The sequence below is a fragment of the Talpa occidentalis genome, unplaced genomic scaffold (assembly GCF_014898055.3).
Source record: "Talpa occidentalis isolate TD23 unplaced genomic scaffold, MPIMG_talOcc4v2.1 talOcc4.13, whole genome shotgun sequence".
Classification (NCBI taxonomy): domain Eukaryota; kingdom Metazoa; phylum Chordata; class Mammalia; order Eulipotyphla; family Talpidae; genus Talpa; species Talpa occidentalis.
This window is the reverse complement of record NW_023601322.1, coordinates 32,552,775-32,577,306: the sequence shown is the minus strand read 5'-3', so window position 1 is coordinate 32,577,306 and position 24,532 is coordinate 32,552,775. Positions and strand designations below refer to the sequence as shown.

At 36.0% G+C, this 24,532-nt stretch overlaps 1 protein-coding gene across 2 annotated transcripts in view; it reads right to left on the bottom strand.

The window, feature by feature from the left end:
- Positions 1–24,532, bottom strand: part of B4GALT6 (beta-1,4-galactosyltransferase 6) — a 68,429-nt gene continuing 43,897 nt past the window's right edge. For both annotated transcript variants that reach the window (XM_037508693.2, XM_037508695.2), the window contains exons 4-9: positions 21,301–21,425; positions 15,192–15,308; positions 7,837–8,024; positions 4,495–4,617; positions 4,120–4,221; positions 1–3,659 (exon numbers count right to left, since the gene is read on the bottom strand). In XM_037508693.2, the coding sequence (XP_037364590.1) occupies positions 3,512–3,659; positions 4,120–4,221; positions 4,495–4,617; positions 7,837–8,024; positions 15,192–15,308; positions 21,301–21,425 (803 nt within the window). In that variant the 3' untranslated portion in view covers positions 1–3,511. The remainder of the gene's footprint in view (positions 3,660–4,119; positions 4,222–4,494; positions 4,618–7,836; positions 8,025–15,191; positions 15,309–21,300; positions 21,426–24,532) is intronic.

Genomic DNA, 24,532 nt, shown 5'->3' with positions numbered 1-24,532 from the left:
ATTTGTGATACATAGTGACAATAAACCAAACTATGCATAAAGATTGCTACTTAGAATTCATTCAGAAATAAATTGATAATGGTCATGATCTCACAATCTAGTCTCAAATACAAATCTAGCCCCTAGGTATTTCTGAAATTTGTCTGTTTGCTTTAAATCTTCACTACTACGTGATACCTGAAAAACAAGAAGGGAATTACCATGTCCTTTTAGGATAAAAGCTATGATCTTTAAATGTATTTAACTGAAACTATTGAAAAACTGTGATCACTTTATGCTGATGTTGCAATCCAAGGGCAATTATTTATAAGCAATTCACTTGAAATTTAGGAAAACAAACATTACGAAAATCCAAGATAACCCAAAAAAAGGTTCTGAGAAAAAAATAATTACATCATCACACAAAGTCTTTAGAACATTATATTTCATAAAAGACAATGATAAAAAAGTACAAACATTTCCATGAGAAGCAAAAAAAAAAAAAAAAATGAGAGTACAAGAAATTACTAGCATGTATTTCAGTGCATTTATGTAGAAGCCTTTCGGATCTAAATAAATAAAATAAACTTAGGTATACTTCGTTCTCATATACAACACAATTACCATTTTAGTTCTCTCAATAGGTATACCTTCAAATACAAGATAATAAATCTAGAATATTAATATTTGTCTGAAAAGCATGTAAAAAAAATAAAACAGGGACTAGCAAAGGCCAAATAAAATCATGCAAAACCTTCTTTTTCTTGTAGGGAGCCTCCAAAAGTAGGAGAATATTGTATTAGATATTTTTCCCATTTTGTTTTAAAATGGGTATCAATATTTTGACTGGGAAAGGAGTATAAGCAAATTTTTAACATATAATTTTGTATTTACATAATATTGTAAATAAGGTTTTCTTACTGAACACCTTGACACAAAATACAAAAAGAAATGTAAATTTAGATTAGAAAAATACTCATTAAACCCTAATTTTGGCTAACATTTCAATACCTCGCTCCACTGTGAATTATGTTATAGCAAACATCTATACTTTTCCCTTTTCTTTTCTACAAACAGGCCCATTAATCATTACTATTTTTTCTAGTTGAAAGGCACTAAATAACTTTCCCAGTAGTGCCACAGGGACCTTATAATAACTCTACATACACATGTATATGTTTCTTGACTTTAAGACTGAAAAATACAAGAAATAAGTTATCAGATGTCAGCATAATTTTAAAAAGGTTTCAACTTGCTTGACTTGATTTGTTTAGAAATGAAATAATACTTTTTCTGTAGATATATCTAGCATTGCTTCTGACTCAGAGTAAGCAATTGATATATGTTTCCTATTAAATCTAACAAACATAACTGTAAAGAAAAGTTTGCATTTGCAATGCCTTTGCTAATTTTCATGGAGATTTATGATCATAACTGGGCAAAGTGCTCTTTTATGGAAACATATAAAAGCCACTATAGGCAAAAATGAATTTTAGGCATGTACTTAAAAAGTATAACCAAAAACAAAAGTAGTAAGATGGTTTTCACAGGAGACATACCACATTAAAAACTTAAAAAAGAAAAAGTAAAATATTCATCCAAAACCAAAAAATTCCTAAAACAAAAATTACTATTAGCCTTACTCAAAGAAAATAAGGCATATGATAGAGGTACTGAGTTCTCCTGAAACTGTAATATATGAAAATTAAAAACATTCTATCTTCTCACAAATGTGTTTTCCTAATAAGATTCAGAAACAGCCCTCATTTTTCCCACAACTAAAATATTTAATCTTATTGGGATAATTATGCTTCTATGCCCTTACAATCTTCTCTAGTGATCAACAACTAACTGTCAACATCCTCAATCTACTTTCTTTCATCAAATAAAAAAACAACAATTACAATGGTTATGAGACACATAAAATGAACAGATACATAAATTAAGTAAAAAATCTCTTACATTTTAGGTCTGATTTTTCATTGAGTACCAGCAAAAATGAAAATAAGTCCATTATTTTGAAAATATGTCTAAGAAATATACGTGGAAAAATTCTGCTTGGTATCATAACAGAAAGCTGTCAGTTTTCTCAAAGGTAAAGAATTTCAATTATTTTAGCTTGGTTCACATTCATTTGTGTTACCAATACTGCCAAAGAAAATAACACTTGAATATTAAACTTAAAACCCGAGGTCAAGAATAAAATAATATACTTAATAATATAAAATAAAATAATATACTTGATATCAGGTAGTAAGAACTGTTTTCAGAGCAGTGTCTTATAACATCAATGCATTTAAATAACTGATTATGTATTTCAATATAATTCTATTGTTATGCTTTTAGTGAGGAAATTTTAATACCAGAGATGTAATAAAAATGAAAAAAAATAGTCTGAATAAAATTGGGTGAAATTAAAGGATTCCTTCTAAACTTAAAATTTCTATCAATATAAGTCTGAGAATTAAACTTAAATTTGTTTTTATCTACCATTTATCTTCATAAAAATAGAATATTTATCTAATAGTATAATTCATTTGTATATTGTAGGTACTAATGGGTTTTCCAGAGCTCATCTTTTAAAAAAATTGTTTGGATTTTTTTGGCTTTCTGAACTAGAAATAATAAAAGTGCTATTTGCTATGAATTAAAAAAAAAAAAAACAGCATACAAACACAAAAAACCTTGGAAATATTTTTCGAGGCACAAAATCCCTGACATTTACACCAGAGGTACATCATGAAAGACATAAAGAGGTCCATTATATCATGTCACATCACAACTTTAAAGATTTTCTTGCCAATACTCATGCAATATGCATAAACAATATGGTTGTGATTTAGCAAAATCTGATGAGATTGCAAGCAAGGAAAAAAATAGGTAATCCTGGCAAGGAAGAAAAGTTATTTAAGCCTTTTCTTCTTACCCTTTAAAACCCTAAGAGAGCTATGACTTCTTCCATACAAAAGGCTGAAGGTCTAAAGCTCAAAACTAGTATAACAGTTTACTGTATTAGTTGGCTGTCAATTATTGACAGTTCCTTCATCTCACACAAGGATTAACCTTTGTTTAGTAACATAAATTACAATTTCTTTTTTTCCATGCAAATAAAAAATGCCTATAAAAGTCCAATAAAGGCATAACCAATTACATGCAAATCTGCAACACACCTTATTTTTCAACAATTTGAACACATTAATTTACATCACATATGTACAAAATATATTTAAACGGAAATAAAGCATTCTCTTCAATTAAATTAGATTTGAGTATAAAAATTTTCTCTTTGTTGGGTGCTCGCTTAACTTCAGTCTGGGGTCTGCAGTGCTCGCCATGGGAGTGTCTCAGAGTAGAGAACGAGTGGAAGAAGGTGGGCTGTGCATAGTCCCACATCATGAGCACTGAGGACTGCTAGGTGTATCCTTCTCACAGAACAGGGCACTGTGACACATCCATTCACTGACCTCCATTAAGAGTGCACTATGAGTTTATGATCCAGCACTTGGTCTATCTTGCCATGAGAGCTACTTCTTTAATAGTCTTCGATTGGAGCTAACTCTGGCATGAGATTTACAGATATATTTGTATACAACCTATCAACCAGTATTTTTGGCGTACATATTAAATTGTTCAAACCATCGATGTACTGGCGCTCTTTTGAGTATCTTAGTAATTTATACCTACAGTGTTAGAGAAAAAAATGAAAAGTACAGAAACATGTTCAAAAAGGAAAACTGATTAAGAATATGTTCAAATTCATTCCTAAAGTATTTAAAGCTCTTACAAAGTTTGGTTCTCGTGCATAATTAAAAATCTTTCCAAACCATTATTTTAAATTAGCATTTTTTACTCGTCTTAAAAGCCACCTAAGACAATTATTTTGCATTCTTACTATTTAGACATCCTTAAGAGATAAAACATAGTGTGTTTTATGTTAAGGAAATACTTTCTATATAGTTAGGTCTTTGATAAAACATATAAAATGTATGTGCGTGCATGCACAAGCACAAAATGCTTTACTTCTATAAAGAAAATGACAGAAAATTCCCCTCAGAAGGCTTTTTTGGTTGCAGTGCATTTTTTAAATCTTTCATACATTAAATAATTTTAAAACCTTGGTATTGGAAGATGACAACTTACCGTCCTAAGAACTGGACTTCACCTCGATGGTGATGAGGAATAGACTTGTATTTTCCCAAGTCTCCCTCTGGTCTTGTTACATTATATCCTGCATAGTGAACTCTACAACACAACAGATGGAATTGAAAATATAAAGAAATAAAATATGACATAAATATGGACTACACAAGTTCAATTCAAAATGAAAACAAAAAGTCTACTATATGTGCTATCAATAATTTCAGAAAATACTCAACGAAAAAGGGGTGAAACAGAAAATGGGATTTAGAGGCCTCAAAATTTTTTTATCCCAAAGAATCTCTTCTTGGAATAGAAAAGTATAATGTACCTAAAAGAAAGGAAATCTATTATTAAGTAATTGATACCTCAACATACCTATTCCAAAGGTCATCATCTTCTCCTCCCCATCCCCAGAAGGCATTAGGAAAACCATTGATCTTTCTAAACTGTTCCACTGTCAGTCCACTTACTCCACCAAAAAACTCTTTATATGGAAGACTGAAAAGAAAGCAGAATATAGCATGCACTTCTAAAAATGAAATCATAACTGTCACATGAAATCAAGTTTTCAGTCTTTTATGTGCTTTGCAAAATATATCCCTATTTTTAATATATACAATTGTTGATTAAATCATATCTGGGCAACATAAAGTATACCAACAAACTTTTTTTATGTTCTAGTGAAGCAAGTATATCTAAAACGGTCATGTTAAACACAATATAACATAAAACACTTGTGGTTTTTGAAATTTAGTATTTGTTATTATTTTACAAAGCTCAAAACCCAGTGTTCAAAAACTATATTTTCACACCAAAAATAAACTTGATCAAATACATCAATCACTATCAATGCAATGCTAAATATTGTAAATACAATTTCCTAAATTAATTGAGCATAATTATAAGTGTATTATTATGTAAGCCAGGATAAATGAAAATTAGCAAATATGCCTAGTATTTAATTTTGCAATGACTAATTGCCTATTTCTATACGATCTTATCTATTTTGCCTAATATTCTCAAAATGCTCATGGCTATTAGCAAGTATTTTTAAATTCACTAATATTCAGAAAAACTACTGGGGTTTTTTACTGAGATTTCTGACATGTAGCTTGTATTAGTTTTAAATGTACAACATATTTTCTATATGTATATATTCATGTACATAATTACCACAATAAATTTAAGTAACATCTATCACCACACATAGTTAAAATTTACTTTCTTGAGGGGTGAAACTTAAGTGGGGAGGAGGCACATGGGCTGTGGTGGTAGACTGCAGAAATGCTTTGGGGGTGAGTACACTATGGTAACTGCACCTCAAGGGGGAGCCTATACTTCTGAAATACAGTGATGTAAACCAAAATTACCTCAGTAAAAGACAAAAGGAAAAAAATATAATTTTATCTCTTGTCATGACAGTGTTTACAATCTACGCCCTTGGAAACTTTCAAATACACGCTAAAGCACTGTTCACTGCAGTCACCCTGCTGTGCGCTACATCCCCAGGATTTATTTATCTCACAACTAAAAGTTTGTACCTTTCTACATCCCCCACTCTGCCAACCACCAATCTGTTCTCTGGATCTATGAGTTAATAATTTTTTTAGATAAGTGAGATCATACATTTGTCTTTCATTGAGAAATGACATTTTTTTAATTTGTGATTTTTCATATCTTTGCCTAACTTATGCTCCAAGGAAATTTTCCAATGAAGGTGTTCACATCCATTCCTGAATGAATTCCTGTGGCCCCAAATGTGCATTTGGGGAGTGGGGTACAAGAGCCCCTAAAAGCATCAGGCCAACATGGTGGGCCAGCAGAGAAAACGTGAGCCCACTCAGCACCTGAAAACCAAGCAGAGGGAAGTCTGGCGGGACTATAACAAAGTTGCCTCAGGGAAAAGGGAAAGCAGATTTCACAGCTGGAGTTGGACTATCACTTAAATCCCTCTGGGGAAAGAGTGCTGTTTGACAGCTGGGCTCTTGTGTGGCTACAGAAGATGGGAGCAGTTGCTCCCATATGAAACTCTGGTGTTGCAGGAGAAAGATGAGCCAAGTGCACCCCAAGAGAGCCTACAGCAACACTGACTCCAAAAAAAAAAAAAAAAAACAGAGTGTCCCTGGAGATTCACAAGGCTCACATGTGGGAAATGAGCATTCTGGTAATAATGCCAGTTAGGGTTCATGACACTACTGTATTTCCCACACCAGCTGGATGATTCCTACCTGGGACAGCAGTTTGGGAGAGATCAGGGATCCGTAGATAGTAGGATATGGATAAAAGTCTCTGTGCTTATTGGCATGTATATATTAACAAGCACTTTTATTCCACTTACTGTTCTAGAAATTAATGATTACAGTATACCCAAAATGGAAAAAGATTAGATAAAATAAAGGTATAATAGAGAAACTAAATAATAGAAAACAAAAGTTCAATAAGCAAAAGTCTAGAAGTGTTTATCTGAGGCTATCTGAACATGTCCAAGCAAGAAAGACACTAATCTGGGGACCAGAGCTTTCAGGTCAGCTGCCATCAGTGTGGGTGGCATCCCTATAGGGTATTGTAGTTTTCATAAGACTGCACCCCATGGCCAGACTCTATGCACAGTACGGTCCACTGCCTGACTGGCTGCTATTCTCCCTAAGCTACATTCTACTTCCAATTAAACTTTCAAGAAACCGTAGGGATTAGTCTAGATGGATATGAATATTTTATTCACTAAAAACTATTTTAAAGTAAAATATTAATTTATAATTCTTAGTTTGTATGAGCTTTATGCTATTTTTTAGTGAAAGCCAGTTACCCTAAATCAAATTTTATTCTAGTAGGCAAACGACATGTAAGTTTCTAGAACTGCTAAGAACAAGAAACTGAACCTGGCCAACCATCCCCAAGGTAACACCAGGTAATGATGATGGCCAATAAAAGGGCCTTCTAATGATGATGGCCAATAAAAACCAAAAAGGCATTCTTTTCCTGTTTGAGCACTAATTTGAGATTTTGCGCCTCTCTCTGCTCTGTAGGTCAGGCAGCATACAAAACTGTGGTGGAGGCAACATTCCCCACTCCAGACTGTATTATCTTCTGTCCACTTCCATTATCAATGAAAACTGTGGTCATTTTTCTAGATTAGACCTGTGTACTTTAACGTCAAGTTAAGCTACTATCACAGCTCCAATGACTATTTACCTTTCCAGGTATCTCGCAGTCTGAGAATGAAAAATTTTCTTACTAAGGGCAAGCCAAGAATTCACAGCTGAAGATGATACACTGCAAGAGAGAGGGCCCTCACTGCACTGAAACATCACTGGGGGAGAGCCAGCATATTCTCACGCCTACCTGGGACAGCCTCCCACATGTGACCTCACAGCAGCCCATGACAGCTCTATTATTCTAAGAAGGAAAGCAACATTCAGGATACAAGTCCTAAGATAACTGCTAAGTGTTAAAGCCAGAAGTTAAATCCACATTTGCTTGACTGTAGAAATCAGGCTCTCTTTTCTAGCACTCCACACTCAAACTTCTGCATGAGGATGTATGTAGGTGGACAAGCAACTCTATACCCTGGCTCCCTGAGAGGGCAGGTTGGAGTTAAAGAAGATACTATTTATGTTCTTGAGGCCTCTCGGATCCAGACACATAATGCTGCTAACATTTCTAATATATGGTTTTGCAAGTATATTGTACCTATCAGGAAGATTGCATATTACTTACATATACATGTATTTATCCAGCTTTGCTGCAAAATGACGAGGCATTTCTCCACATCCATAATAATTTCGGTCATTTTCGGGTAGATGATCCACATCATGGAATATCACACAGTCCCATATACTGTCTTTCATGGCCTCTTTAAAGCCCACATTGAAAAGCATTGCACGGTTAAAAGGTTGTGTGCCAGTCTTGACAGAGAGAAAAGCAGAAATGTGCTAAGGCTTTGTCTTCTGACTATTTTCCATATTTTTCTAACTAGTTGAATCATGGTCAAATAATAATAAATGCATTCAAATAAAAAAGATAAAATAACATAGTTCAGAATTTTCAAATATACTATTCACTTACTGTATTATTTTAAACATTTCTAATCTATAAGCAACATTGTTATTGTCCAGTCTATTGGTGAATCATCATCTATATGTAATGATATAATTTACATTTGTTTTACTTTAAATACATTAGGATATAGATTATTTATGACCAAGAAAAAAAGTCATAATATTGATTGTGTTTTTTTAGTGACACTTTCCATGTGCTCTCAAGAAGAACAGCAAAAAACTGATATTTGATTCAACAAGTATTAACATTTCTCTTATATGACAAGGTTAGGGAGGACTAGCTTCATATTACTAATGCTTATCATTAAAGACAAAGACATTTTTAGAAACAAAAACAATTGGAACTTATAATACAAAACCCAACTTCCTTTATTGCAACCATTTTCCTTTATTACTAAGAGAAATACATTAAGGTACTGGGCAACAAAGTCCCCGCTCTGTCTCTGGTGAATCCTCTCACCCTCCCGCACATCTGGCCTATACCCTGGTCCTTGTATAAATAAAATAAATCTTAAAAAAAAACAAAGTTTCCGTTTGTTTTAGTCTTGCTTCTGCTAAAGACTGACAACATTTTACCAGACAGAAAGCACAGAAACGTATTACACAGAACCCAACTTCCTATATAATAACCACTTCCCTTCATTTATGAGGGAAATTATGTTAAAGTGCACTGGCAGTAAGTTTCATTCTGTATCTAAAGAAAATTAAAGAGGAGTTACTTATGCCTTGGCAACATTCCTCAAAATCACTTAAAAAGTATGAAATAAAAAAGGATTATGAGAGAAGCAAATGAGATACCCATGCAGTCATTGGAGTTCTATACCAACAAGGAACAATCATTAATTTTTTTTTTACTTGAGTTTTCTTTTAATACCAAAGATTAATACATGGGAAGACTTTACTTTTAAAGGTTTTAAAAGACATAAAATACCAAGCTTTAAGAATGAATATTGCACTGAATATCATTGCAACACATTAAGAATGTCCCAAACCTTTAGAAGGGACAACATCTCCAGTTAGCTTCCTCTTTGGATGAAAACAGGAATTGAGTCAATCAGTCCTTGAAAGTCATTCCTGTGTGCACCTGAAATCGGCTGTGTCACTGACAAAACAGATTCAGATACACTTTCACGTTAAAAAGACTGATTGATGCATAGGTGTATATATATATGTGTTTGTTTTTATTTTTACTTATCAGCACAGATTGATGGGAAAGAATCTGGTAATAAGCCTGGCTCTCGATTAGGAATAAATCCTGGCATGGTTTTGCCTCCATTTTTTCCATCTAATCACTGATTAGTTTGATCCTGGTCATTAACTTGGACCTCTGAGTTTCAGAGTTCCTTATTCATTACAACGAAAATTTCAACTAGAATTGCTTTGAAAAAACAAATCGAAACTTCCCTTTGTGTCAGTTGAGAACGTTGTACAGGGAGTTAGAGAATTTTCTCATGAATTTCTGTTTCAACTTCAGCGTGCCTGAAACTGAACTTTCAGACTCAGAAGACCACCTTTTCTCCGCCACACCGCACGTGACTGACATTTTTGCAGAAGGAGCTAGAATTCCTGGGGGTAAGTGAGCCTCCTCCAATCTCAACTATAGTAAGAACTGACTCTAAAAATAGTATTTCACTATTTTCAACACCATTTCCCTACTTGGAGTCAAGAGGAGAGAAAAACTGGGTCCTGTTGGATGAGAAGCATTTCCCACTGAAGACTAGGAAAGAGACGGCAAATAGTATCTGCCAACTCCAGTCAGTTGGCGGATTAATGTAGCATCTCACTATGAAGGATTTATAATCTTTATGTTCATTTACTTAAATGGAAAAAATAATTTTGACTGTCCTCATGACTATGTGAAACAAAACAAAACGAGAAATACAGACCATTCCTGCATTAGGTTATACCTGTATCAATTCTTAGCATGGCTAGGGGATACAGAAAATATCACAGTTGAATGCTGCCTAAGACACCAAAGTGACTTCTCACATTTGGCTTCAATTAGGAGGAAACTGACATGCTCTTGGGAACAAATCTTCTTATTCCACAAAATGCATGCATTTTTTACAGGTAACACAAATTCTGATTGGCTTGGTATGCCTTTGTTTTGGAACAATTATCTTCTCTGTGCTCAATATTTCAGAATTTAAGGAAGACTTTTTCTTCATTTAAAGCAGGCTACCTATTCTGGGGAGCAGTATTTGTGAGTATATATATATATGCCTACAATTGTCTCTGATCTGACATTGCACATAGCTTTTCTCTTACCCAGATTGACTCTAAACAAACCAATTGCTATTTATTTTCAATATTTAAATTTATATTTAAATCATATATAAGTAAAGTTTACAAATCACTTGGGATTAAACATGTCAGCATATTTTTATCAAGTGAGACACCTGAGATGAATAAACATTAAATGAATTGCCCAAAAGATATTTAGCTAACAAAGATTACATGTAAACTTTCAGAATTCAATTCCAGAAAAATTCCCTCAACACTACTCATCAATAAATTTATCCTAGTGAAGGGAGAGAAAAGTGATTGCTGAGGAGAGGAGAACAAGGTATTTGATGAACTACTTCTATGCCCTAGAAGCTCCTTTAGGCGCTTTCTCATTGTATTCTTTTTTTAAAAGGTTAACAAAAGGTTTATTTACAAGGGAAGTGGACAATCATTAATTTTTATTACTAAATCCTACATGAACTTGAGGTAACAGAAGTCACTTTATATTTTCTTCACCAGTGAAATGGAGAAAATTATAAGGAAAGGACTTAAATTAATTTTTTATATTAGTATGGCATAATTTTGAAAAACGTTTTTCCTAAATGTGGACATAATACTTAATGGCTTATAATAAAAATTAAAAGTTCTATGTCAAATCCATTTTCATTCTTCAAAAGCAATATAGTTCTACTTCTCTAGCAGTTTATGCTGGTACTTATCACCATATTTCAAGTTCTGCGATTCCCTTGTCCAACTCCCTATCATGGTCACTGAGGATTTACATAATCACTGCCCCTCCACTCATTCTCCAAACATAGTTATAAAAATTTTTGTTTAAAATCAATTGTGCTGACATTTTTAGAACTATATATGAGGGCTGAGTGAATTATAATCATTTTCTTTCTCTAATTGTCATAGAGAAACTGATATTGACTGATAACTCATAGAGTGACTGATTAATAACTCTCTTCTGTTTTCTTAGTGTTTTATATAACTATCATTAGTTTGTACAGACTATGTCCTATATTTATTACTAACTGATATAATCATTTGTACAAAATCATCTCACAATCCCTCCTCTACTCCCAAACCCAACTCCAGCTCTGACTGCCCTCGTCTCTTGCTCTAGTCTGAGTTAATCAGACTGTGTGTGACTATGATCCTGGGACTTCACCTTCATTCTCTCAATAATCTATGTCTTTTCCTTGCTCTCTCAGTTTGCAGAGGCACATCTCTCAAACAGCTTCCTAAGTACAGGCAGAAGGAAAAAATACATATAAAGTATATATACATATATATGTTCAGTCAATGAATGAGTTAAAATGGCATTAATCTACCCATATATTTGACTGACATTTGGGATGAATAAAAAATTCCAGGTTAAAAATACTTTCGGGCCTCCCCTGGTGGCACAGCGGTTGAGCGCTGGGGTGCGAAGATGCCCGCAGCCTCTGCAGCACCAGTTCGATCCCTGGCCATCGGCGAGGGTCCCACATGGCACGACAGACCTTTCCTGCCATGCCCGCTGCTCCCCTCAGCAGTGTATTCCGTCAGTCTGCCTGTTCTGTTCCCTGCTCTGGCTCTGGTGGATTCTCTCACCCTCCCACACTTCTGACTGGACCCAGTGCTTGTATAAATCAATCAATCAATCAATCAATCAATCTATCTTTAAAAATAAAATAAAATAAAAATACTTTCCCCTAGAGTTTTAAAGGCACAACTCCACAATCTTCCATCATTCAGCATCACTGAGGTAGTCCATATGAAATCTGATACAAAATCATACAAATCATGTATAGTTTCTCCTATATATCTCTTTTTCATTTGTAGTCTAAAATTTCAAAACAATATGCTTCATAGTGGATCTGTATTTTATTCATGTGTAAATGTGGCCCCTTCAAGCTTAATATTCATGTCTTCACTTTCAGGAAACTTTCTATATTAGTTCTTTGGTTATTTCCCTATCCCCACCCCATGACCCACTGCATCCCACCCTCAATTTTTTCCTGCTGTTTTTCCAGAACCCTGATTAGCAAGGTGGCATTGGTTTTCTATTGCTAACTATCTACGTCAAAACTTAGTGGGGCCTCCCCGGTGGCGCAGCGGTTGAGCGCTGGGTTGCGAAGCTGCCCGCGGCCTCTGCAGCGCCGGTTCGATCCCCGGCTGCTCCCCGGCCACCGGAGGAGGGTCCCACATGGCACGCAGACCTCTCCTGCCGCCCGCTGCTCTCCTCAGCAGTGTACTTCGGTCCTTCTGCCTATTCTACTCCCCGCTCTGGCTCTGGTGAATTCTCTCACCCTCCCGCACTTCTGACTGTACCCAGTGCTTGCATAAATAAATAAATAAATAAATAAACAAACCAACCAACCTTAAAAAAAAAAAAAAAAAAAAAAAACTTAGTGACTAAAAATACATACTCATTATGCTCACAGCATCTGAGGAAAGGGAATTCTGACAGCACAGTAGAGGTGTTTTAACTCTACCCCACGACCTCTAGACCTTAGCTGGATAATTCACTGCATGGTGGCTCCTGTACACAGCAGCCAACATGATGCTGGCAAGTCGGTTCCTCTCCACAGAGCTACCTGAGTGTTTTCATACACAGCAGCTATCTTCCCTAAGAGCAGGCATCCAAGGCAGAAGCAGAGATTTTTTTTTATTACCTAGCCTCAGAAGCCACATGCTGTCACTCCAGTTTGACTGCCCATCAAGTCAGCCCATACTCATTGTGGGAGATGACACAAGGGCCTTGTTACAAGGCCCTGGGGTCACGTTGGAGGTGGTTACTCTTATGACCTATTGGTACTCATAGATTAAGCTTCTTAATTTCTTTTGTTATGGCTCTATTTTAGAAGTATTTTCTACAGTTTATTTTCCAACTGTTCCACTGATAGTTTCATTTTAGTTATCACATGTCATTTAACAATAACTTCCTTATTCTGATAATTCTTTATAGTTTCCTGTTTTGATTTCATGGACTCGTTATCTTTCCTTCACTCTCTATGGATATTCATTATAAATTCATTGTTCTATCCCCTTTGCTAAATGAAAGGAAGTGAACTTCATGGAGGTGATAAAGAGATGAGCTGGCCTTTTCCTTTGGAGACATTCAAATATTAGGTAAGGCACCTTTTCCCTGGGCTAATCTATCAACAGTTCTTCAGTGAAGACAACGACTCATGCCTCAACTGGAGGAATCGGGGAGACTCATTCCTCACTATTGGCTTCAAAAGCTCAATAGGAAAAAGGTCTGCTGGTCACTAGGGCCAGCATAAAGACTTACTTAACCCTTCTATTTTGAGGCCCCAGAGCATAACTGTATCAGCACAATCAAGATCTTCTCTATTCTGTAGTGTGGTTTTGCCACAGAATAAAATTTTCATTTCCTACTGAAATAATGGAGTAATCACCTGGCAACACAAGCAAAGATGAGAAACTAAGAATCTGATTGTTGTGTAATCAGCTTTGAAACAATTCCCTTATTCTAGCCCAATGTTTCAATCCATCTTCTATGACATGTTTCAAGTATCAAGATTTATCCAGCACACTGTCTCAGTTCTCGCTATAATCTCCTGGGAGAGGAGAAGCTTGTGGCATTGAACATCCTCTGCTCGGCTAAGAGATCAGATGAGTGTGCTATCTGCTCCCTGACTTCCAAAAATGTGTAGCAATCTCTCAACTACTTTCATCTCTCTGTCCTTTTGGTTCAGTATCTTTTTAAAAATTTTTCTTTCACTTTCATTTTAGGAGTTTGTAAAGGAAATGAGGTAAATATGTGTACAATCTTCTATATTTAACTAGGACTTCTGAGCTACTCTTTTGATTGCTTAGCACTTCTGGGCACCAGTCAGAAGACAAATTACTCTTCTTTTTCATATGTGGTGAAGATGTTAGTCGCTCAAAACCACACACTATCAAATGCACAATACTGAATTAACATTGACAAGAATGAGATTCGGATTAAGCAGTTTATCAAGTACAGATCTTAGCTGCTTTGAAAAGATTCTTCATCACATACATGAAATAATTCAATGCTAGACCTCTCAGGAGAATGTCTTTAATAACACAGAGCTCATCTCTCAAAACATTGGGAGACTGAAGATTAAAAAAAAAAAAAAAGGAAATTAGCAATGAGTAAAACTCACCTACAACATTATAACTATGGCTATATGAAAGTAGCTAAAAGTTTCAATGTTATCAAGTAAAAAACAGTTTTTGAAGTAAGGGGTACAACATTTAAAAGACAATATACATCATTATATGTAGAGGGAAAGAACCTTAAAAGACTAGTTTCCATATAGACAAGTGTAAGAAGAAAGAAATCCAAGATGACACCTTAAGTATAAAACTAAGTAATAACAGAAGTAGTAAAACACAGAAGGATGGAGAATATTTCCAAAGGATTCAAGTAAATCTAAGAGATTTGTATATATGGAATACTGAGATGAGAAAAATATTAACAGATATAATATGAAAAATAATTAGAGAAAAATGTTTCACTTTAATAGGCAAGACATAAGATGATTAAAGATGATAGGAACACATTAATAATTGCATTAACCAAAAAAAGTGTGTGTGTGTGTATATATATATATATATATATATATATATATATACACATATATATACACCACTAATAGGTTCAATGTAAAATGTAATTTTAGCCAAGTGTAGAACCAGCAATTTGAGTTACCCAGTTAACCTTAGGCTAAACACTTTTAACAAAGCATATCTATAGGTTTATTAAGTACTAGTATACTTAATTACCATTTTGAAAAATATTCTTACCTGTTCAATGACATAAAAGGCAAATTCTAGCCGCTGTTTCTGAAGCATTGGAATCAGATGCAAGAAAAATATTGGGAGATGTTCATGGCGATTACGGAAAGGAATAAGAACTGCCACCTTTAAAACAAAATAGTCACATATGTAAATAACAGAACAGCAAGCCCAGTAAGTGATCCATTAAAATCCCTGATGGCTTTAAAAGCATACCCTTATAAATTTTCTCACCAGAGATCCAACCATGAGCAAAAGCTGACATGGCCCTTACTTTTGACCACTTATGGTCTTGTGAGCCTGGGGAAGAATTCATGGGCTCTCAGCCATTCTAATGACCATGGTCTTTATGGTATGACACCATGGGAAGTTGTGGAAAGATCTAAAAAAGGTCTAAAATTAGTTTGTTGATTTGGGGGTGTAGTATTGAGAACAGAAAGCCAAAGACTGACTCTAGGAGCTGGTGAGGAATTTAACATTACAGGTAAGACAAAAGGTAATGGTAGCTTGAAGTGAGGAGAGAGTAGAGGAGAAAAAGAGGTTCATGGACTTTTGAAACATTTAAGAGGTAAATAAAGAGGATTTGTTTATAGATTGGATATGAAGAGTTAGGGAGAGGGAAGGGTCCAAGAGTAATTTTTAAAGGAGATCACTAATGACAACTTTATGGCTTATAAACTGAATTTGACAAAGACTCCAATTGAGAAAGACTCCATTTGAACATCTACTATCCGACATATGGTTTATCCAGGCTTGAGGTAATTTTGAGAAAAATAAGAATAGATCATAGAGTGTACATGAAGTTTGATACTATATTAACATAGCATTTTCCTGTTAATCAAAATGCACAATTAAATGATACATTTTATGTTTAATTCAGTGGTAGGATAATCAGTATTAAATGAAATTGATGACAAAATTATGTTAAAATGCTAAGCTTTAAAAACATATAGGCAGTACAAAAACAGAGAAATTTGTCTTTTATAAAACAAAGAAACGTGTGCCTTATATAATCCAAAAATTAAAGAAAAACATGTATATGGAAATCAAAATAATTTCACAGTTGATGAATATTTCACCTAATAAGGGAAAAAAAGTTATTAAAACTCTCAAAATCTGGACTAAAAACACCACATTGGGCCTCCCTGGCAGGGCAAGGGGTTAAGCACAGCACTGTGAAGCTATCTGCAGCCTCTGTGGCTCGAGTTGGATCCCCGGCCAGGGAGCTACCCACATGGTGCAGCAGACCTCTCCTGTCTCACCCACTGCTCCCCTTAGCAGTGTATTTCAGTCAATCTGCCTGTTCTGTTCCCCACTCTGTCTCTGGTGAATCCTCTCACACCCCCCACCCCACACCTCTGGCCTATACCCCATTTCTTGTATGCATAAATAAATAAATCTTTTTTAAAAAAAACACCATCTCTATAAACAGTAATAATAGAATATGGGGATAGGTGAATAATTATCAATCATCACTTACTCAAATTCTCTATTTTCTGGATCCAAACTTTGTCAGACAAGCCCAGTTACTGTACAATTCAGATTTTGCTCTTGAAAAAGCTAAAATGTTTTCTAAATATTACTTCTCTTAGCAATTTCTGAGCTGTTAATGTTATTATAATTATGAATTTTCTAATAAAAATTGAAATTAAAGCAAGTAACTCTTCAACACTTCATAAATTCAAAATCATTAGATCTCCAGTGAACACAAGAGTGAAAATATATCTAAAATATGTGTCATTGTATATTATAGATTTTTAAATAAATAATAAATGCCAATAGTTGAGAGTGCATATGTTTAGGACCTACTCCTACTTGTATCATCAGGACCTGACATTACATATAGTCAATGGAAAATAGCAACATTTATTTGTGTATTTTACCATGATCATAAATGAGAAAAAATTAAATTATTAAAATAATTTTATTTAAATAGAACAAAGATAATCTAGTAAAATTAAAGCTGTCTAAATGAGAAATTCTACCATTGATTTCTTTCCTTAATCCTGATAAGATAGTAGGGTAAAAAACAGACAACGACTGCTCTAAGGTTTATACTTTCATATTTACATTGTTTTACATGGTAAGTTATTGGAGCTAAGGGGGTTCTGGTGCCCTGGACAATCCATTGTGGATTCCATTCCCTTTTGGTTTTCCCCATACAGTATCTTGTCTTATGAACCTGAGGTTCATGTGGTTGCCAGAGCAAGAGAGAATCCACATCTCAGAGTCCCTTGTGTACCACATGCCTGGGCTACTGCTGATGCCCAGCACTACCTCTATTGAGTAGGGACTTGTTGATGGGTTAAAATATCAAGTGTTGACATATTCAAGGAATTTCTAAATCAATGCAATTCTCAAGCAGTTTTGGTACCACTAGGTTTTCTATTAGAATTAGAAAAAGCTATGAAAAGTAAAGGAGAGAAAGGAATGAGATGGTGTGTACAGATCTCTTAACTGTCCTTATCTGACATTATCAGTGTGATAATATTTTGCCCTTCCTGGTTTTAATTTTGGCTACAAGTTGGTTACCTATGACATAATATAAATGGGCTATAAAAGCAGTGAAGGCCAATTATAGATATTTAAGGAAGAAGCCATTAAATATTGGCAGAGCCTATATTCAAGAGTCCATAATAATCAAATACAATTAGGCTGAATGATGACTTGAAAATATAAAATAAAAACATGCAAAGTCACAATTCCTAATACAGTAATTTCTCCAATGAAACATTTCAAATATTGAATTTTTTTAAATCTTATAAGGGAACCAAGACTGTATAAGAGAAAGAAATTAACTGTGCCTTGGCAAAATCAAGTAAGTTAAGTTATCATTTTAATAGCAAATATATATTCACATTTTAATGAGACAGTTACCAAAGATATTGAATGAACTACCTAAAGCAAAGTTTTTGTTAAAATAAAACTAAACAATTTCTTAAAAATTCATTTGACACATCCCTTCTTGAGAGAGTGAAACAACATCCTCAATAGCTTACAATTTATTGTCTAGAAAAAGATCTCAGTGTTCTGTGATAATTTATTTCAAGGCTTAATAGCCTTTGTTTCAGGACATTCTTTTTTATATATACCCTCATTTGCTCTTTTAGCCACTCTCCTCTTGATTCATCTTCAGTAGAGATAAGACATCAGGTTATTATCTTCTGAAAAAACACTTTATCTTCATGAATTGTTCCTCATCACCTCTTGTTCAAGCAAAATTATCCCATTCAGTCTGCTCCCACTTTAAAACCACTAATCTTACTGAATTTATGTGCCTATTTTTCTTGCTTGCTTATTTTCTTGCTTATTTTTTCAAACAAGAAAAATGTTTGCTGCATAAATTTCACTCCCTCAGTTTCTGTCCTACTTTCAAACTTCAGGCACACCACCACCTACAGTGACCCCCAAATTGTATGGCTTCAAACTTGCCTGCACTAGCTATTTGCCACTAAGCCAGGTGGACAGAAGCTACTAAGCTCTCATTTTCCGGCAGTGTTTTCAGTTTCATCTACCTGTTCATCATTTCCAGTGCTTATAGGAATTTCTTAAATGAAAATCACTTGGTAAAAAATGCAAGTTCTTGCTCCTTCCCACCAATGGAATCAAAATGTCTGAGGACAGAGTTCAAGAATTTTTAGTTTTACCAATAACCTGCTAGTCCTAAAAAAGGAGACTAAGATGTATCTTTGAGAAATCATGGCCTAGAAATGGAACTCCAAAGGCCTGAGCATGTGACAGCATAAAACACCTCCCTGGGCCTCCCTGGTGGCACAAGGGGTTAAGATGCAGCACTATGAAGCAATCCGCAGGCCACTGCAGCACAAGTTCAATCCCAGGCCAGGGAGGTGACCCACATGGCACAGCATATCTCTCCTGACTCACCCGCTGCTCCCCTCAACAGTGTATTTCAGTCAATCCACTTGTTCTGTTCCCCGCTCTGTCTCTGGTGAATCCTCTCACCCCCCACACCTCTGGCCTGTACCCCAGTTCTTGTATACATAAATAAATATTTAAAAAGTAATAAAAAAAATTAAAAAAATAAAACACCTGCCTGGTTCTCTAAGACTTTAGGTACTAAACCAAAATTGTTCAGCCTTCTTAACTGAACCCTGAATGGAAAGGCAATGTCACAGGAAAACACTTCTAATGACCTAAAAATCATCACTACATACCTCATCCTCCCTTTTAGAATTAAGCCTGCCTCTACATTCAACCTGTGGTAAAGTTTCCACTCCAATCTGCAGTTTTCAGAAATATCTAGGGAAGATCCTAAAATCACTAGTTTTATATATCTTCCAATTAAATGGCCATAAATTAATTTAGTGGGTATTTTCAAGTAAAAAAAATAAAATATTAACAATCAAGTTGGTTGCAGATGTTTAACATAAATCTAGTTATTTCTTCTTTTCCCATCTCTCAACTCTGTTCCAAGATTAGAATGGGACATTACAGGAATGCAAACAGCAGGCAGAAAGAATAATTTAGGGCCTCCCCGGTGGCGCAGCGGTTGAGCGCTAGGTTGCGAAGCTGCCCGCGGCCTCTGCGGTGCTGGTTCGATCCCCGGCTGCTCCCCGGCCACTGGAGGAGGGTCCCACATGGTGCGCAGACCTCTCCTGCCGCCCGCTGCTCCCCTCAGCAGTGTACCTCTGTCCTTCTGCCTGCTCTGCTCCCCGCTCTGGCTCTGGTGAATTCTCTCACCCTCCCGCGCTTCTGACTGTACCCAGTGCATGTATATACAGAACAAACAAACAAACAAATAAATAAATAAATAATATGCCTCTATAAAAAATAAAGAAAGAAAGAAAGAAAGAAAGAATAATTTAATTAATTAAATATGGCAAGTATAGTTCACCTCTGAATGATCTCCAAAATCCTCATATCTTCAGTTGCATAGCTCAGAACTAGAGATACTATTTAGAAGGGTTTTTCTTAAAGCTGCAATATGAATGGCATCACCATAGGGTAATTAAATAAGACAATTTTTAGATCCCTGAATCAGCTTGCTTCTAGGAATTGCACTTTCAATACTGATTCATGTGGAGGTTATAGTCTACTAAATCTGAGTAGGAAATACCTACATATGGTATAACTCTCTTCTGGAAAATGAAAATAACCTATGAAACTTAAAATCTAATATAGACCACTAGAGAAAGGAAAGAATATTGAATTTTTCCAATCCCAAAATATTCTACTACTCTGCCAGAGTATACACCTGAAAGTCATGCTGAACCCTATGTGAAAACATTTGCACCTCAGAGCTATGTGGTCTCAGTTCCAGGCCACCAAAATAAAGCAAGGTACGGCGTATAAAAAAGCTATCACATGTTCACTATACTGTAGTCTACTAAATGTACAGCAGCATTATCTTTAAAAAGTGCCAATCTTATTGAAAAAAATACTGTATTGTTAAAAATGCTGGTCATCATCCGAACTGTTAGAAAAATAGTGCAAACAGTCTTGCTGGATGCAGGGTTGCTACATTCAATTTCTGAAAAAGCACAATATCTGCAAAAGGCAATAAAGTGAAGCACCCTAAAACAAGTGTACCCCAGCTACTTAAAAAGATGGAATCCTGTCCTTTGCAACAATATGAACGGAAAGAAAGGTATTGTACTTTGTGAAATAAGTCAGATGGAGAAAGATGAAAACCCTATGATTTCACTCATGTGACAGATAAACAAAATGGTAAATTAAATACATGCTAGACATACTGGAGATCAGGATATGAATATTCCCCCCATAAGCTCTCACCAGTTCCATGACTTGGTGGAGCTCTGCCTACAGGTGTCTCCAGTCATGAGGACCAATGGTAGGTTGCAGAGAAACCAGTCTCTCTTCCAAACAAAAGGGAACAAAAAATCTGTTTCTAAGCCAATCTCAAGAGAGATTTTTATTATCAGGATCTCCAAGATACTGAACATATGCACTTCTATTTTTTAAGTACACAGGTGCAGCTACAGTCTTCACAAGCAACGCTCAAATGACATTTAAGCACAGAACAACTATACATTAAATACAAAATTTCTGACAAATTTATCAAGACTTAAAGCTATTTCAGTATATTTACTGAAATGCATAGTAATAGTCACATTATTTATGAAATAATTGACCTCACCTTCCACCTAGGTTTACAGTCTTTAGGCCTCCAGTGACCTCCTGGTTCGATATCTGAATCCTTGGAGAAGAGTTGATGAATTTCATCAAAACTGACTTCACTTACATTGACATTGAGGTATCCCCCTAGAAAGTTAGAAACATAAAGAATTGTTTTAGTATGTTTGCATTAAAGATAAAGAACCGGGCCTCCCCAGTGGCGCAGCGGGTTGAGTGCAACGCTGTGAAGCTGTCCGCAGCCTCTGTTCGATTTCTGGCCAGCCAGGGAGATACCCACATAGAGCGGCAGACCTCTCCTGTCTCACCCACTGCTCTCTTCAGCAGTGCTTTTGGTCAGTCTGCCTGTTCGGCTCCCCACTCTGCCTCTGGTGAATCCTCTCACCATCCTGTGCCTTTGGCCTGTACCCCAGCTCTTGTATAAATAAAATAAAATCTTTAAAAAAAAAAAAAGATAGAGAACCAGAATCAACTCCTCCCCACACATACAACGAAATAACACAGATAAAAACAATAATCCCTGAAAAATTTCTGGAGAAACATTGTTCTTTTGCAAGGAAAAAGCAACATAGCAGAAGGGTGGGGGAAATTGCAATATAGTTTGCTTGAGATCCTATCAGGGTGGCACAAATCAAGAGAAGGAGGATCAGCAGTGATAAGTATTTTTTTTGTGTATGACAAAAAACTATAGAACCTGAGGAATGCATTAGAGAGGGGTTACACACAGGCAGGTGTGGACAATAGACGGGTTTAACTCCAGAGACAGGAAGATTTGGGGGAGCAGAGATATGGGACTAAATGCAGGGGGAGCAAAGATACCAATTAGGGTAGACCCCATAATGCTAGGAATCAATCAGAAGGGGAAACACCCCACACCCCTGTCACTAAAGGTGCTTGAGGCCACTAAACAGTCCTTGAGCATTTCTCTAGGGTGCTAATGATTAGCATGAATCTGTGGCCAGCTGAAGCCAGTGGGGACGGCTTGGGTAGAGGAACTTCTGAATGGCAAGAGGTTCACCTGTGACTCCTCTTTAAAACTGGCTTCTGTGGGATGTATAACACCTGTCCCACCACCACACCTGGGGACATTGTTGGGATAACATTCACCTACAGCACTTCCTGTCTCTAAATAGTTTAAAGCATCTAGGTCCTGGCAGCAGGAGCTTTCGGCTCAGAAGGCTCAATACACGTAAGCACTGGGAACAGACCCAGGCCTGGCATTACCCCTATCTATACTTCTTCCCCAACCTCAGCACCCCTCCCAGTGCCACAACCCCTCCCTAAAAGAGAGGCAATCTTTTACAGATAGCACCTACAAAGCATGAGACATATGCCCCTAATCTATCTAGGATGGTAACGGGAATGGTAGCCTGCACACAATCCAAAGTCACAGTTCACTGCTCACTCTGCTCCTGCCAACACCTCTGGGAAAAATTGGTCACAGATTCCACATACCAGAGCTACTCCATAGCTGAGGGATCAATATAACCCTGAGGCTACTGAAAAGCTCCCACTGAGAATCTGGTTAGGAGAGGGGGTTGTTGCAGATTCCCCCTCTCAGCTTGAACACCTGCTGCCACTTTGGAGGTCTGATATGCAACAGAACTCTATCTAGCAGCAACCTCTTGTTCCCCACTGTCCTTTACCAGCACTAAAACTCGGGTCATCTAAACAGGTGCAGAGGCACAGTCAATAAAGCAACAGAAACCCCAGGACACTGTCAAACAGCATAGGATTATATTCTGCAACCTGTAGTCTCGATATAAGATCAACATCAAAAAACCCAAATAACAAAATGGCAACAAATACATATATTTCAATAATTACCTTAAATGTAAATGGTTTGTGTTTATCAATTAAAAGGTTTAGGGTGACCGAATGGATAAGAAAACAAAATCCAAATTTTTACTATCTATAGGAAACTCATCTTACCTCTAAAGACGAATTCAGTTTTAAAGTAAAGAGCTAGTTAACCATTATTCTACAAGCAAATGGTAATCAAAAAAGGCAGGTACATCTATATTTACAGCACACAAAATAGATATACAATTTAAAATGGTAATAAGAGAGAGGGATGGTTATTAAATAACAATTAAGAGCTTAACACAACAAGAACAACATTTACGGATACACACGCACCAAATCAAATGACAGTGCATCAAAACAGATAACGCAATTGCTAATTGAACTAAAGAGTGACACTGACAAAAACACAGTAATAGTAGAAAATTTTAATAACCCACTTACAACTATGGACAGATCAAGAAAAGAGTTATTAGTTATGAGGGAAATTTAAATCAAATCACAGTGATATATCATCTCAAATCTGTGAGAATGACATATCAAAAAGACTGCTAGCGGTAAGTGTTGGTGAGGATGTAAAGAAAGGGAAAGCCTTATACACTGTTGGTGGGAATGTAAATTGGTGCAGCCATTTTTGAAAGCAGTATAGAACTTCTTCAAAAAACTAAAAATAGGGGCCTCCCTGGTGGCACAGGAGTTAAAGTCTAAGCGCTATCAAGCTACGGCCAGCCACTGCAGCATGAGTTCAATCCCTTGCCAAGACGGTGCAGCAGACCTCTCCCACATGGTGCAGCAGACCTCTCCTGTCTCACCCGCTGCTCCCCTCAGCAGTGTATTTCTGTAGATCTGCCTGTTCTTCTCCCCACTCTGTCTCTGGTGAAGCCTCTCACCCTTCCCCAGCCCCTGCAACTCTGGCCTACACCCCAGTTCTTACATGCATAAATAAAAAATAAATCTTTTTTAAAAAGCCCTAAAAATAGAACTACCATATGATCCAGCAAGTCCACTTCTGGGAATCAAATCAAAGAATATGAAATCATTAACTCAAAGAATTATATGCACCACAAAGTTTATGGCAGTATTATTTACAATAGCTTAAAACATGAAAGCAATTCATAGAGGATTGGATAAAGAAGATGTGGTATGTGTGCATGCACACAGTGGAATACTATTCAACTATAAGGAAAGATAAAACTGCCATTTGCAGTAAAATGGAAGGATGATGTGGAGTAAAATTATTCAGAAGGATAAAGACAAATAAATACTGAATGATTTCACCTATATGTGCAATATAAGGAAACAATGGGGATGATTGGACAAAACAAAATAAAAATAAACTACTGGGCACTGATAACTGAACTCAGGTTACCAGAAGTAAAGAAGGTGGGTGGAACAAGGGTGGAGGGGATATAACGAATAGCAATGGGTGTTTT